General features: G+C 43.3%; 1 protein-coding gene across 1 annotated transcript in view; it reads right to left on the reverse strand.

Annotated features, from left to right (window-relative positions):
• Positions 1–1,534: 1,534 nt before the first annotated feature.
• Positions 1,535–16,270, reverse strand: part of LTV1 (LTV1 ribosome biogenesis factor) — a 206,026-nt gene continuing 191,290 nt past the window's right edge. Inside the window, exons 10-11 of the mRNA XM_078648994.1 lie at positions 9,287–9,481; positions 1,535–2,816 (exon numbers count right to left, since the gene is read on the reverse strand). Of these exons, the coding sequence (XP_078505120.1) occupies positions 2,703–2,816; positions 9,287–9,481 (309 nt within the window). The 3' untranslated portion in view covers positions 1,535–2,702. The remainder of the gene's footprint in view (positions 2,817–9,286; positions 9,482–16,270) is intronic.

Genomic DNA, 16,270 nt, shown 5'->3' on the forward strand with positions numbered 1-16,270 from the left:
GTACTGCAATAAAGCTAGCCACACCAAGTTACAGTAAATATGTTGAAAGTATGTTGCTATTAAATATGCAAATGCCCTTTAAAAACAAAAGTGACACCGTCTGCCACGCGGACTGTCTTCCAGATCTGGAGGCAGTCGTTACGGAAGATGGGTTGGTGGAACAGACTGACCAGGGAAACCCCTCTTTGGCATAATGGATGCCTACCACAATTGGCTGCTCTGTCAGGATTCCGCAACTAGGATAACATTGGGATCTCTACCCTGGGTGACGTTACGAGGGGACCGGTTTTGAAATGCTTCCAAGATATCCAGTAAGACTTCCAGATGCCGAAAACCCCATTTTTTAAGTATCTACTGTGCCGTCATGCTCTTTCCCCTAGCTTGGAGGGGTTGGAGACACTGGCAGAGTTCAGTCCGGTGGAGGCCAAGGTGTTTATGGGGGACTTCCACGACCATAAGATCTCTAAAATGTATCAGTCCCTAGTCACACACTTCTCCACGTCACTACGGCACCTGAGGGAGACTTGGGAGGGCGACGTTGGTCAGATGGAAGAGGAAGACTGGACGGAGGCCTCACCGCGAAGGGCGGCCATCGCAATGAGCCTACGATTCATCCATTTCAAGTACCTCCACCAGGTATATTATACCAGAGTTAGGCTTTGGAGGGCGGGTTTGGTGGCCTCCCCAGTGTGTCTCCGATGTGACCATGAGGAGGGAACCCTGTTGCATACTGTCTGGCACTGCTCTGCTTTAGCGCGATTCTGGAGGGGGGTGCTGGCCTGCCTCTCTGAAGTGTTGGGGTGGGACGTTCCAAACTCACCGAAGATAGTCCTGCATGTTATGGAAGGGATTGGGGGCAACATTTACAAGCGCCATATCATGCTACTGGGATTTACCCTGGCGAAAAGGGATATTGCTAGGGCTTGGAAGGCAGCGGTGGCACCCTCTGCCTCTGCCTGAAAAAATGGTCTGGATTTCTCTATGGGTCTAGAGACCCCAATCTTGGTGGCCAGGGGGTGCCCCCGAAAGCATTTTAAGATCTGGAAGCGCTGGGTGGACTATCGTGGCCTGGAGCTCGAGCGGCCACAGGTGGATCGGCACCGAGACCCAGAATGACCTCCCCACTTGTCTTTATTATTTTCTTTTTCTCTTTTGTTCTTTTCATCTCCTTTTCTATGGATGTACAGCACGATAGCTGCCTTGTAAGTACTGATGTGTTACAATTGTACAATTGCAGTCAGTGATATGATGTGTTGGTCTGGAATGGTTGACAGTGCGCTGGGGGTGGGTTAGGGGTGTTCTGAAAATATATGAAAATGGTCAAATTCGATTGATATGTATTGATGCAGCAGAAGCTTCTGGGTCACAGAGCTCTGCGTCATATGTGATGTTTTGACAAATAAAATGTGTTTAAAAAAAAAAAAGAGACTTTTCTGCACGCCACTTCGCCAAGAAATTATAAGTATGGTAGAAATCAGAGTTTTAACACAACCGCACAGAGAAGATCAACAAAATAATAACTGAGGCAGAGACGTTTATAAATGCCGCTGAAGTACAGCAGTGATTTTATTATCCCGTGTTTGAAAATGAAGGAGTCAATTCAATCACCATGTAAAGTTTATGGTGCTATTCTGAAAAGACAGTGAAATACCCAGAATACGCCACAGAGCACATACTTTTTGCATTAGCAGTCTGGACAGCCATTAAACCTTTTGATGAGGGCCCATACAAGGGTGTAAAACACAACTTTCGTGAATCTGCAGTGAACATTGTTCATACCAGTTAGACATATGTTGCCCACAATAGACCTCTAGGGGAAACAGGTGGGAAGCAGTTTTCGATCAAATATAAATATTTTCTCTCATTTCTTCATCGTAAAGCAGCATGTAAACGCCCCATGTATTAAGCCCAAGTATACACCCATAGTAATTTTGCACTGTGTCACCATCTTGCTTTAGTCAGCTGCAAAGGCAGCTTTGCTCGCCACAATTTCTTGCCACCTGGAACCACAGAGACAAATTTCTCCATAGTGCTTATTGAATCCAAAGAGCGCTTGTTGAGTCCAGACACTTCTCTCTTCATATGGGTGTGCAGCCGTGGTATTCGCAGACTTTTGATGCAGGGTTGTATATTTGAATAAAATGAATACAGGTTATGTTATCTTCCCAATTTACACATGTATGTGACAATTCTGATACTGACTTTAAAAAAAAAAAGGAAAAGTGTGATACGTTAAAATGTATCATTCTCTAGTGACAACCTGCAACTTTCAAATACTGTTAATATATTAGGGTTTGAAATAGATATTTTTAAGCATATAAAATGGGGAAAAACAAACAAAATATTTTGATATGCAAGCAAACTTGCCCTCTGCTCCTGTGACATGCCATGTTTGATGGTGAAATAACTCCAAAAAAAATTTCCCATCCTTTCTATAGAAAAGTAGGATGTCGTACTCATGACAACGTCTTTGTAAACTCAGATAAACATAATACTTATTTTACACTGTTTTTTTGGTTAGAATCAGGACTGCTTGTTACAATGAAAAGTATAAATCTGAAGCAAGTCTGATAAGATTACTTCTTAGAAGTAATTTAAGGTTCATGTTGCTTTCTTGTGCCTTTAAAACATCCATGTCTTCTGTTCTGGTACAACGGCAGAAACGCAAAGACCTGAAGTGAAATGTCCACTGCAAGCAACTGCTATGCCAGCTTGAGACACTGGAGGTTCTTTCGCAGATTCAGCTGCTCCTTCTCCTGTCGTGTCTTCTCTACCTTGAAGGCTTCTTTATTGGCTTTCTTCTCCATTCGGCGCTCCTGTAAAGCCAAAGTATTAACTATTTATATTGTTTCACAAACGTGTTTTTAGACATTGAAAAAAAGAATGTAACAGATTACCTCACCTTCACCTCTACTACACACAAACATGGTTGAGAATAGGCACCAAGATAAAGGCAAAATGTAATTAAAACTATTTAGAGGGTGCAAGTTCGTCTAACGTCACAATTATATTGTGCTCACCTCCTTGCAACTTAATTTGTGCTGGTGGTTTTTACTGGTGCTTTTGTCACAGATCTGAGACGCTTTAGTTCCTTCTGCTGGAACCCGTCAGATGGCACATCACGCAGGCCAAATAGGCTTATGACTGTGCACCCCGGCCAGGAAGAAATATTGGGGGCAGACTGGTTAGGGCAGTCAGAGAAAAGTTTGCAAAGTAGACTGGGAGCTTGAAGGGTTTTGTGCCATTTATAGGCACCTTTCTAAGCTCTAGTGGCTCGTAGATTTATTGAGGGAACTCATGCAGGAACATTCATTTGTATCTTTCTTCACTGCCACTTTATGTAAGAGTTCTGATTAAATTCCCTGCAGATGAAAAACCGGATTGATTTCGTCATAGGTTGGCCCCCTTCCACTCAGTAACATAACATAACATAACTCCACACAGCCTGGATTGGTTATTTGATCCATAACGGGGCAATTATGATTTAATAAATTACCCGTTGTCAATGAGATCAGATGTATGCTGGAAAATAAATGGACATGCTTCTCTAATTATTATGAGCTATATTAGAGGTTTATTTTCTCCATTTTTTCTCTGTTATAATTCCATCCATGGGCACTCTTTTCTCTCATTTTTTCTATGGAGCAACTAAGTAAAAATAATGTACTTATGTTGTTGGTTTTCATTAAAAAAAAAAACATTATTTTTCCGTTGTGTGTTTGATAAGAATTGATATTGTTTTACATGTTCTTGTATCAATAGAAGAAATAGTTTACTCCCTTCTTCAGAGCACAGGAGGTTGTTATGACTAAATGAAAAGTATGATAAGTTAATTAGTTTGGCTTTTTCCTTTTTTGGTGTTCTCTCCGTGTGGACCACTATTATGTATCACAATTTAACCAAGTCCTTCAGGTTATTGGGTCACCTCATTGCTATGTAATGGGTAGGACAAGACAGCAGGAAGAACGTTCTAAAGTAGGGAAGGTTGTAGGTACATGTTAACCGAAGCAGCTAAGCAGTAAGACTGCGAGGCGGTAACTCTGTCTTAACTGCGATCAGAGTGTCGATTTTTGGCAATGATATAATGACAAGTCATCGTATTGTGGCTGACAAGAACCCAGTAGGCTCAGGTCCTTAAGTCAAGGTTAGCAATAAAAACGTATTTATTATCATGCCAGATCAAGTATTCCCGTGAAACCTTAAGGCAGGGGTTGCAGAAAGGTACCCCACAGATCATAATGAGTTCCTTGATTCCTATTTGTTTACTCTTTGCTTATAACTGGGTATTCTTTGCTGCGGACAGGAATCAGTGATTATGGTCAGTCAATTGTATATCTTTTACACAACCAATCGCACAGCAGATGTGCTCATATTCTAAAGGCACAAACAGCATTTTCATATATACAGCTACAGAGTTATAACTGGACCACCAACTATAGATTCAGGTCAGCTTAATGTTCTCCCTCTCCTTACAGTTTTCTTGAAAGAGTGTAACACTGAGAATGAGATTCCAAAAAGGAACGGTTACTAAATCTCAATTTTGAAGAGGCAAAAGGCGACGTCATGCTTTACCTCTAAAGTATGAATATTGAGTTCAGGTATGGTGACCCACATGCAGTTGCCCACACATCATGAGGAATTAGCATATCATGCACGGTCACTCCTACAGCACATTGTTACTTACTAGGACATACTACAGCCACTTACTGAGAAACCACAAACATAATTGTGGAACTGAGTCCATGCTTTCAAATTGGCTGGTCCAGTTCCTTTCTTTTAATGTGATAGGGAGTAGATTTGATGCCTATTTTCAATTGACTAATATGAATATTCGAGCTACTGGTTTGATTTCCCTGATTTACATGGTGACTGGTTATTCCCTGCTCCGAGGATATCTCCACCGTGCTTGAGGGAATAGAAAGAAGAAGTCTTACAGAGCAACATGCTGTATAGATTTCCCACTCTTTGCATCGTTCACCTACAGAATTTAGGCTGTCTTCAAAAGGTAAGGAAAAAATAACTTTTCTTCCCAGTAACAAGGAGGGCATTTCAAGTACCATTTACTTAAGTCACTGTTCCCAAATTTCCTAGTACTCTATGCAGATATAACTTTAGTTTAATGCAAAATAATACACTTTACCATCTGTCTCTATTTAATTGTCTGGAAGAGAGTCCGTGACATTTCCGCTAGAAGAATCCATAGCTGTAATACAGGTCCAGAAACTAGGGAGAGCCCCCGGCTTAAACAGAATTTCAGCTCATCTATTTTGTTTCAACTTCAGATCTGGGGAGCTATGTAAATTCCCTGTCTAGTGCAATAGCAGCAGGAGCCCCTATCCCAAGTTACTGAAAAGATGCAAAATGATCCTAATTTTTTGAAAGGGAGACAAACTGGCCGTAGGAAACTACTGGCCTAACAGTTTGATTGATAACATACAAAAGTTTTATAGGCTTGAATATCCTCAAAACAAGTGTTAAAACATCTCCAGTCAGGGTTCAGAGCCAATATAAGCACAATTGACCACGTCTTATGTTTTTTATCCATCAAATGGAAGACAGTGGAAATTGATCGGAAGTCGCTATTAGTAGCATTCATGGACCAGCATGCCGCATTTGACATTCTCATGAGGACAAAACTTTGAGAAGTCTGGGAGCGGCTGGGGTCTCCATGGGTTTGTTGTCTATGATCCGGGCTTTGTACACCGAGGATTTTGCAAGGGTTAGGTAGGGGCTAGGTGGGAAATTTACAGAGGATATCCCCATTAGAAGAGGACTCCATCAAAGAGACACCCACTCTCTTTTTGTTATACATAAATGGATGTATTTGTTATCTATTAAACTATAAAAATGTTTCCCCTAAAATGTTTGGACATAAAATACTAGGTCTTATGTTTGCAGACAATACTTTTCTCCTTTTTAAAACTGCACAAAACGTATCTATCCTTTTGGAGGAATTTTACCTATTCTGCTAACACCACGGATTGGAAATTAACAGCAATACAACAAAATACATGATAGCGCCTGTAAAAAAGATCAAGGGTAAGGTAATTTTAGGGGATGAGGCATTAGACCGTGTTTTCGAATTTGATTACCAGGGTGTGAGACTTAACAACTTTAACAAATAGTTACCCCAGATAGGGAAAAGTGTATCGATCCTAAACCACAGAACTGGGTCCATTACAAGAATTGTCAACATGGACTTCTCCTTTGCTATTTCTCTAGCCAAAGTGATATATAGGATCCAAGCATGTGGGGCATCTTTGAATGGGGTGGATTTGAGGGGTTATTATAATCTTTTTTTTTTTTAAATCTTTTTATTAACAAAAGCTCGCGAGACCACATCATACAGAGACAATGTCATGAGTACATTAAATGCCATGTACAGAGAATCATCGACAATACTTTCTCGGGTTGAGCAGGCCCCTATGTTGCCCTTCTTCATATCACTATTCTGCCCCCCACAGCCCTCTATACCTTCTCCATGGCATCCACACCTTTTCCCATTTCTTAGCACACCCCCTACTCTTATATACTGTTTCCTCCGCCCTCAGGCACCAATCAAGATCGTTTCCATTCCTCAACCTTTAGGGAGCCAACGCCCCCCCAGCTTCTGGCAATGTTGCGCTTTGCCACCCCGCAGGCAGTGCCAGCCATATACCTACATACCTGGGCCAATCTGCCTCCCCTCTAATCATTAAGAGAAGCCATTTTGGGTCAAGTGGGACGGGCACTCCCACCACCTTCGACTGACTTCCGTAACCTTCCGCCAGAATATGGAAATCTCGGGACACTCCCACAAGCTCTGACGCACAGCGCCGACAGGGCACGACCCCAGGAAAATAGGTGAGTGCGAGGATAGTAGGTGCGATGCAGGATCTTGAGCTGTACCAGCCTAAATCTAAAATGTATAGCCACTTCTCTAGGGCTCTGGAGCGCCTCCTGCCAGTCCTCATCATCCAGAGTCCCTAGATCACTAGCCCAAGATTACCTAAGGGAGACCAAGGGATCGGGAGGTTGTTAATCAGTTTGCGCTAGATCGTAGAGGTTGGTGGGTTAACGCACTTGAAAAGGCCAAAAACCTTTATTAAGTTTCTCTTGAGGCTTCCCACTAGCGCCCCAACACTCCCACTAAGATTTGATCTAAATCTTAGATCAATCTCAGACATTGCTGATTTGAGACCCATTATGTATTGGATGCTGCTTTTGACAACTGAAGACCTGGCCCCTACAGCGATTGTTTTAGAGAATTATTAGGTGGGCTTCTGCACATAAAACTTGGTTATTAAAGCTATGTTTTGAGTGATTACTGGCTCCATTCCACTGCACTATCAGAAGGTGCCATGAAAAAGTAAAATTATGCGATTGGACTTTTGTTCTAGGATCCAAAATATCTGCTGTTTTACAGATTCGTATTTGTCTTTTAAATGTGCACCTGAATTTGAGCCATTTTTGAATTATGTTAATAATCCACATGCTTGAGCACATTTTATAAAATATAGGCTAGAGAATCTCCCTTTGGCTTCCTTTACCTGTTCTTGGAACAAAAAAGCGAATGTATTCAACTTATGTCCTATAGTGGCCAGGGAGTGGAAAATTATGAACATGTACTATGTTTTAGTAGAGCTTATTCAAAGCAGCATTCATATTTGATTACTCCCCTTTGTCGTCTTGGTCTTAGTGATCTTTATAACGCCTTGAGAGTATGCAAGAAAGACACCAGAGAATGTATTATTTTCTCACGTTATAACGCCTTGAGAGTATGCAAGACAGACACCAGAGAATGTATTATTTTCTCACGTTATAACGCCTTGAGAGTATGCAAGACAGACACCAGAGAGTGTATTATTTTCTCAATCTCAAGTTATTTGTCTTCAATATGGCATATTAGGCTGAAGGCTATTAGACCTAAAGGAATCAAGATGTAAGAGCACTTTTTGCACAAACGACCATATTATGTTGTCTGACTGGATTTTGGGCATGAGTCTGGGTCTTTTTAAAACAGCGTTACGTTTTCAGCATATATTTTTAATGTACAAGTCCTAAAGACTTCTTTGGAGAGGTCGTGAAGGAGGCAATTCTAATATTTGTGCAGTTGATTTCGGAGTTTGACATGCCTCGATGCAGCTTTTTAAATATTGACAGTAGCATACCCTGTATAAGTAGGAGCTATGCAAGTGTATCCCTATAAAGTGTTAATAAGAAAGCAAGATGTCAGTTAAGACTGTGAAAATGACCTATACATCTCTAGTAAAGAATGTCATGCACGCTAGAAAAGATAAAGATTTGGTGGGAGAGAATGATGTAGGAGAAATGTATTAAAGTGACTGAGGGAGGGATTGGCCAACCCGGGAGTTAGCCTTTAGGTACAGGGTATACCACTGAAGACTCAGCCTAGATCCTTTGGGTATGTTGCGTAATCAGAATGTTTACATAATGTGGACAAGATGGCACATTTTACAATAAATTGTAATCAAGTTCTGGGACTAAATATTGAAAACACAGCATGATGCAGCAAAGAACCCCACTGGAGCAGCTGACTTGACTGACTGTACTGGGTGCACAGGGAGAGATGTACATAGTTTTAAACTCAGTCCAAGAATATATTGAATTACAATCAGGGATTGTGCAATTAGTGCTGTCCTTGCCTATTACATATAATTAAGGTGGGTAAAGAAAAGTTCATTCTAATTCGGGCTCCCTGTTTTCCGTTTTTACTGATTTTTTACACATAGAAAACATTGTGTTTCCGGTCTGTATTTATTTTTAAAAGCAGAAAAATAGAGGAAATTAGGCTGGAGTGAATCTCCATGCTGGAATTAATTACTTTCAGGCCAATAGCCGTACAGATTGGCAGCATGGAGAGTTACAAAACTTATTTGCTTAAATTTCCACATATCTCAATATGTATTTGTGCTACTATGCTAAATTTTAAGGTAGGTTTTTTATTTTTGGCTGTGTAATGTGGTAAAACCTAACAGGCATCAAAGTATGAATGCAGGTTTAATTGTTAAATAAATGTGGATATATGCGAGTTATCACACCATCTGTTCATAAAACACAAAGTAAATATGGATTAATACTATTACGATGGCCAAAAAATAAATATGAATAATTACAGATGGAAATGATAATAAGAAAAAATATACCATCAAACCTTAAGCCCTAATTATAATGGTATTTGCGGTAGAGGGGTGAGAAGCTGCTGTTGATACTCAAAATAAATCGGTCTTCAAAAACAGGAAGTAAAAAACAGAGACATTTACAGAGCTATACTATAAAAGCTCACCTTTCGTTCATTTTTTATGGCGTGTTTCCGGGTTTTACGTTCCTCCTTGGTTTCTTCTTTGTCACGTGGTTGAGTTGCTGCCCGGGGCAAGTCACTGTCATTGATCAACTGCATACGTTCAACTTGTTTTGCTGTAAGTCCCCGCTGTGGAAGAACATCTAAGGGTATTCCTGTCTTAACAGACACTTTGACAGCCTAAAAAAACCGGTACAATGATTTAATATGGAGAATACATTTTCCAATACAATACTGTAATTAGAGTTTTATAACCATGATTCCCTACCATTATCAATAATTTAAACAATGGTGTTTTTCAACAATATTTAATACAATAACCTAAACATTTTGCTACAAGGAATGACTACATTTTATTCCCTTTGCCCATCCATACCAAATTATTTAGCATAATAGTAGAACCACTTAAACACTACACGAGTAAGCCCACTCTAGAATGCCATAAATGGTTTGAATAATTAAGTCCTTTCACGAACAATCATCTTTATGTAAATGAAAATTTAGGAAGACAGTTAGGATCCCAGGCAGAATCGTCCCAGGTAGGATCTTACCAGATTATGGGAGCTTTTTGTCTAGAAAGCAGTAATACTAAATTACTTGTGCATCTTAACTGTTCATGTGGTTGAGCATGAACACAAATTATTATTATTAATAGCATTTGTTAGGCACAAAACGAATAATCCCCACAGGGATCTCTCGGCGCCACAATATCAGTAGAGTAATTTTTTTTTTTTTTTTGCAGAGTTTTATTATAGCGCGAACCGAATCAGGTATCAGAGCGCTTTACATATTTTCCAGTTACGTTACATGAGGACACTTTCATTTTAGGCACGGGGAGATTAAGTGATTTGCCCAGAATCACAGGAGGTTTTGGCGTCGTTACCGAGACTCGAACCCAGATCCCCAGGTCCGAGGTCGAGCGCCCTAGCCGTTAGGCCAACTCCTCTCCCCAATGGAGAGAACCGCTGATTAGTGACTGAACAACCAGATTTTGAGATGTTTTTTGACCAGCCCACAGGAGGGGCTATCACGAATGTCGTCAAGCAGCTTATTCCAGTGGGAGGGCGCAAGGAAATGCAAATGTGAGACACTGCTTAATCATTTCAATCAAATACTTCTACGAATATTTAGTCCTGGGGCATTTCCATTAGATGCGGACGAATGAGTCATCTGGCCACAGCATCTCCAGGGTGAAGCAATTCCATGTGCAGATATTCTACGATTTTATCCCGGATCAAGAAATAGGCATTTAATACTCATTTACTTTCAGTTGGACACTTCCACAAACTGCTGTAGTTCTTGATGACATGTACCACAATGTTTCTTCCACTATATCCCATACCTTGCCAAGTTTATGGTCTTCAAGAGAATTGTGTAGGCAACTTAGGAGCCACTTCATCTCACCCTTTGTTTACAAAACCTTACAATTTGGTGGGCAGCCTGGAAGCAACCACCTTTATTTCACTGCTTGGAGTCCATCGTCTCAACATTTTCATTTCCCGTGTAATTTTTCAGAATTCACTCACAATGAATACTACCGCACAAATGATAAAAGCTGTGACCCAGAAGCACTATGCCAACATCCTCTTAACTATAATTTCTGGCACACCAAGTATATTTGCAGTAGGGAAGTTTCACGCCATGGGTCCCCTACCAGGAACCTAGATGATGACTGTATAGCAAGTTGCTCATAAACAGAGCACTCGGTTAACCTGGATATGAGTTAATTCAAAATGTTTTCCTTTTTAACATAAGTGCCTACCAACCCTTTTCCCAGGCTATGACATGACCCAAGGTTGATGGCATCTGAACGAAAAGTTAGTGTTGAGGATTGAAAGTTTATAGCACAGTCGCGCTTTGTTATCCTGTTTTAAATGTAATCATTTCTGAGATACCCCCTATATTTCCAACCCCACAGGCTTTTTTTGTGTCCCTTGGTAGCTTTATTTTTTTAGAATGTTATAAAGCACAGACCAGGCCTTAAAGTGCAGCAGAGTGCTATATACATCAGGATTAGGAGCCAACAAGTGAGGATTTATCCACAAATCTATACTCACAATGTGAACTAAGGACAGTAAGTTCATGCAAACAGAGAAAGTATTGGAAAACAAAGAAAGAAGACAAGGGAAGCGATACAATCTAGAATGCAGCAAAAGCACAGTTTTGAGACCTTTCTCAACAGCACCAACGCAAAAGCAAGTCTCACATGAGAAAGGAGGAATTCTGACCATGTGCATCTGAAGCACATGCAGCTGCGGGCGACCATCAGCAAAATAACTCTCACCGTTAATGAGCTTGTCGATGGAACACAGTTCTTGACGGAGAGGAGGGCAATGAAGACAGGAAAGCTCTTTTGGATGGGGTTAAGAGCTTGGCAGTCGATCCATATGGGGGACAATAAAGGAGCAGAAAGTAATGATATGCCTCGGTGTGTCAGTCCTAACATACAACTCTGCACTAGGCCAGGGTGAAATTTAACTTGCACTGGAGTAACTTACGTAATATTTGAAGTTTTACAGTATCCTTGTTCCACGAAATTCTATGTCCGGATTGTGCTTTGCTGCTTTACTTTAATCGCATATCTAAATACATATCAGCCATTGAAACGTTCTAAAACTACTTTTCCCTTGAACACCAGGGAAACAGAAATCCTAAAAGTTCATAAGCCCGGGGGTGTGGCTAGCAGGCACCGAGAACGGCCGCTGCCTAAGTGAGCTCCCGTTTCCCCGCTCGATATCCTGCCCTATCCTGCGCCATCCACAACTTCAAAGCAGACATAATTGTGCCGTGTCTTGCTAGTTACCTCTGGTGAAAAGACCGGCGGTCTCTGTGGCCGGGAAGGGAGCCTGTGCGACCTCTGGCACGGACAACGGAGTTGTAATGGCGGCTATCCAGCGACCTGAGTCGGAGATCGCAGCTTCATAAACGTAGTGGCACTGCGATCCCGTGGTGCCCAGTTGGGGTACAGTGGCGACACACGCGCAGAGGAAGACTCGGCAGCCGGAGTGCAGGCGATCGGCTAGGGCCACACTGGAGTCCGAGAGGTGAGAGCCCAGCGACTGTTGCTGCTACGGAGATCCCGGCTTAGAGGCCTGTAGCGTGCGGACCGCTACGAGAGACGCCGGAGGCCCGATGGAAGAAGGAGGTGCGGAGTAATCAGAACCCAGCAGAATGTACTGGGGGGACGGCCTGGCATCGAGGGAGGAGGAGGTGAGGAGCAGGGCTTGGCGTCCCAGAGTGGTACACGTAGTGCGCACAACCACGGCTCCAGTCCGGTGGCTTGGGAAAGGAGCGGCGGATAGCTTTACTACCTGAGATCCCGGCCTGCACGACCTGCTAGGCCCCGTACGGCCGGACCGCGACCAGAAGATACCGGTGTAGCCTGGGGTGGAAGAAAGGGTCAGGCGTCGGTGACAGACCTATAGAGCCGGAACTACAGGACCCGATACGCGACTCAGGACTCCGCGCTTTAATAAAGCAGAGCCTGCGGGTGCTGGGAGCCAGGCAGCTTAGAGACCTGGATCCGGAGTAAACCACCCTATTAGCCTACCGGATCTGATTCAGTACTGCTTGGGGTGACAGTGAGTTTGGCCTGCACACCTAAGAGCAGGCGCCCCTAAATGAAACTATTGCTGGCAAGATCAGTATTTACGGGCTCAGAAGGACCGCAAAAAGTTGCAGATTGGCTCGGGTGACTTGAAAACATAGCCTGGGGATTGCAGAGACCGCTGGACTCGGCTGGGCTCATGTGTGGGGAATGCAACGGTCTGCAGTATCACTAGGGAGCGGTGTACCTCAAAGAAGAAGGAGAGCGTGAAGAGGTACCAATTGACGGGGGTCAGCACAGGAGCTGCGGGTGAGGTGATGGAAATAAGAAGCCTGGCCTCCCCATATAGAGCCAGAAGCGGGCCACAACCAAGTTGTCCTTAGACGGTGGAGGGACACTGCCAGTGGAAATCTCTCGCCTGGGTTATTTAGACTCAAGTAGGTAATGGAGTGGCAGCAATCCCAGGGGAAATTGGGAAGCGGACGGAGGCATCGTTATACTCGCTAAATAGGCGACAGGCACCATCCAGTATCACTCCGGACTTTCACTCGACCCTCGTGTCGCCGCCCTGCATACATGGCGACGGGGCGGGGGAATAGCAATAATTTACAAATCGCACTTTAAACTGCATGCCTGTCCCCAGCAGGAATTACAGGCGGAGGCCATGACCTTCAAAATTAAAGAGAATAACTGCCTGATTTTTGAAGGACTGCTCGTGTACCGCCCCCATGGTCCGAGAGGCCCTTTTATTAAAGCACTACACACTTTTTTAGAAACTACCACAGACTCAGTCACCTATACTATCTTGGGTGACATTAATTTCCATCTTGAGGCGAATAACGATCTGGACTCAGTCACATTACTGGATAATTTCCTTAGTTTCGGAATGAAGCCGGTAGTTGATAGACCCACGCATTCAGCGGGGCATATCCTCGACGGGATCTTCACCAATAATGACCATATTAAGATGACCTCCTTTCTTCCCAAACCTTGGTCAGACCACAGTGCCATCTTTTTTAATTTACAACTTAAAAACCTTGTAAATAAGCGTAGGAATTTCGTACCCCCCGAAAAAACACGTCCCTGGAAAAAGCTTGAACCCGAGTCCTTAGCTAAGATACTGGCCAAAAATCCCCCGGACTTTGAAGGTGGTAATAGTGATAAGGGAGCAATCGACTTCCGCAACTGGCTTAACAAGGCGGTGGATGAGCTGGCCCCAATTGAAACAAAGAAACCCAGAAGGCGATCCGCCACTGCCCAATGGTATACGGCAGAGGTAAAGGCAGTCAAAATAAAATTTCGTAGACTGGAGCGGACGTGGCGCTCGGACTACAGTCAGTAAAACAAACTTAATTATACTAAAAGCCTACAGGAGTATAAACTGACAATTGCTCAGGCAAAAACAGCCCACTTTACGAATAAAATCCCAAAGTCGTCTAACTCTGCTAGGGAGCTTTTTAAGGTAGTAGCTCACTTAGCAAAAACTCCCCGGGATACAATCTTTGTTCCAGACCAAAACTTTGTGAGTGGTATCGCTACCTTCTTCCAAACTAAAGTACGAACTGTATATGACGAGCTCAGCACCATGGTAACAGATACTGCCGACAACGAGGTCGAACACTCCATCGCGACCCCTTTTAGTTTTTCCAATTTTCCTTCATTGGAGAAAGAGCAAGTGTACGATCTGCTGACCCAGATGAAATCCGGCTCTCCTCTAGATCCTTGCCCCCCCTATGTTTTGCATATGGTTCCAGAGAGCATTGTGAGTGTGCTAACACCCTTACTCAATAAGATTATTGATACTGGTGAATTCCCCAGCAGTTGGAAGAAGGCCTGTATTAGACCTATTATTAAGAAGGAGAATCTGGATCCCTCCGTGCCGAAACACTACCGCCCCATTTCCTGTCTGCCACTACCTGCAAAAATCCTGGAAAAGGCCATGAATCAAGAAATCATGAAATACATAGATGAAAAGAAACTGTTAGATCCCTCACAACATGGTTTCAGACCATATCATTCCACTGAATCAGCTCTCATTATGGCCACAGAAAAAATACGTAAGACTATGGACGAGGGTGGTCGGACGGCCCTGATCTTACTAGATTTGACAGCGGCCTTCGACACTGTAAATCACTCCGTCCTGCTAAAAAGACTAGTTACTCTAGGCCTCACCGGTAATGCTTTGACTCTTGTCACCTCCTTTTTAGACACACGAACACAACGGGTACTCTGGAGCGGGCTACAATCAGCCGAATTTTCTCTTCCAGGTGGAGTCCCGCAGGGCTCAGCATTGTCACCCACGCTGTTTAACCTGTATGTTACTCCCCTAGCAGCGCTGATTAGATCCTATGGCCTACATTTGGTGTCTTACGCCGATGACACTCAAATTGTAGTGTCAATCTCTCAATCTACTGAAACCATAGCAGAGCGCTTCAGGAGCTGCCTAGCTGGGGTGAGAAAGTGGATGAGCCACAACTTTCTTAGATTAAACACGGCCAAAACCGAAATCATTGAATTCGGCCATAAGCCGTCCATTTGGAGTGATCTATGGTGGCCTCCTGAGGCAGGGTCTTGCCCCGCCCCAGTTGATAAGGTTAGGAACCTTGGTTTCCTATTCGACAAGGATCTATCAGGCAAGGCTCAGATCAACCAGGTGACATCTGCCTGCTTCTATAGCATTAAGGTGCTTAGAAAAATCTTGCCTTACAGTCCAACTGCATTAAGAAAGACGGTGATGGGAACCCTGGTTATGTCCCGCGTAGATTACTGTAACTCCCTCTACCTGGGAGCAGGGGAGAAACAACTGACCAAGCTGCAGGCAATCCAAAATGCAGCGGCGAGAGTACTGCTTAATCTCCCCTAGCGGCACCCCACTTCTAAAGCCATTCGGGAGCTTCACTGGCTCCCGGTTAGGCGCTGCATTCAGTTTAAGGCCCTCTGTTTGGTACACAGGTCATTGTATGATAAAGGACCAGATGATTTCATCAAACTTCTACCTCGTTATGTACCCTCTAGAACTTTGAGGTCAACCAATCAAGACCTAGTATGCCAGCCCAGAATAAACAGAGCTCGATGGGGTGGCAAATCCTTCTCCCATCAAGCGGCAAAATTGTGGAATTCATTGCCCCCTGAGTTGCGCGCACAACGCTACATGATGTCATGGCTGCGATTAATGGAGTGCGACCCTCGCTGGATTCGGTCACAGTTGAAGTTTCCCTCATCAGGGCAGACTTTCGGAAGATGGATGAGAAAGTCAAAGAGCTCAAAGTAGTTACTAATGCTTTGCAAACTGATACGTCAGAGCTCCAAACGCAGATGGTCGAATTGCAAATGAAAACAGGAGCGGAAGGCACAACAGCTTGATGATTATGAAGGTCACGCATGCGGTAACAATATACGCATTTGAGGGGTTCCGGAAAGGG

This window comes from Lissotriton helveticus, chromosome 6 (assembly GCF_964261635.1).
Source record: "Lissotriton helveticus chromosome 6, aLisHel1.1, whole genome shotgun sequence".
In the NCBI taxonomy this organism is placed as follows: domain Eukaryota; kingdom Metazoa; phylum Chordata; class Amphibia; order Caudata; family Salamandridae; genus Lissotriton; species Lissotriton helveticus.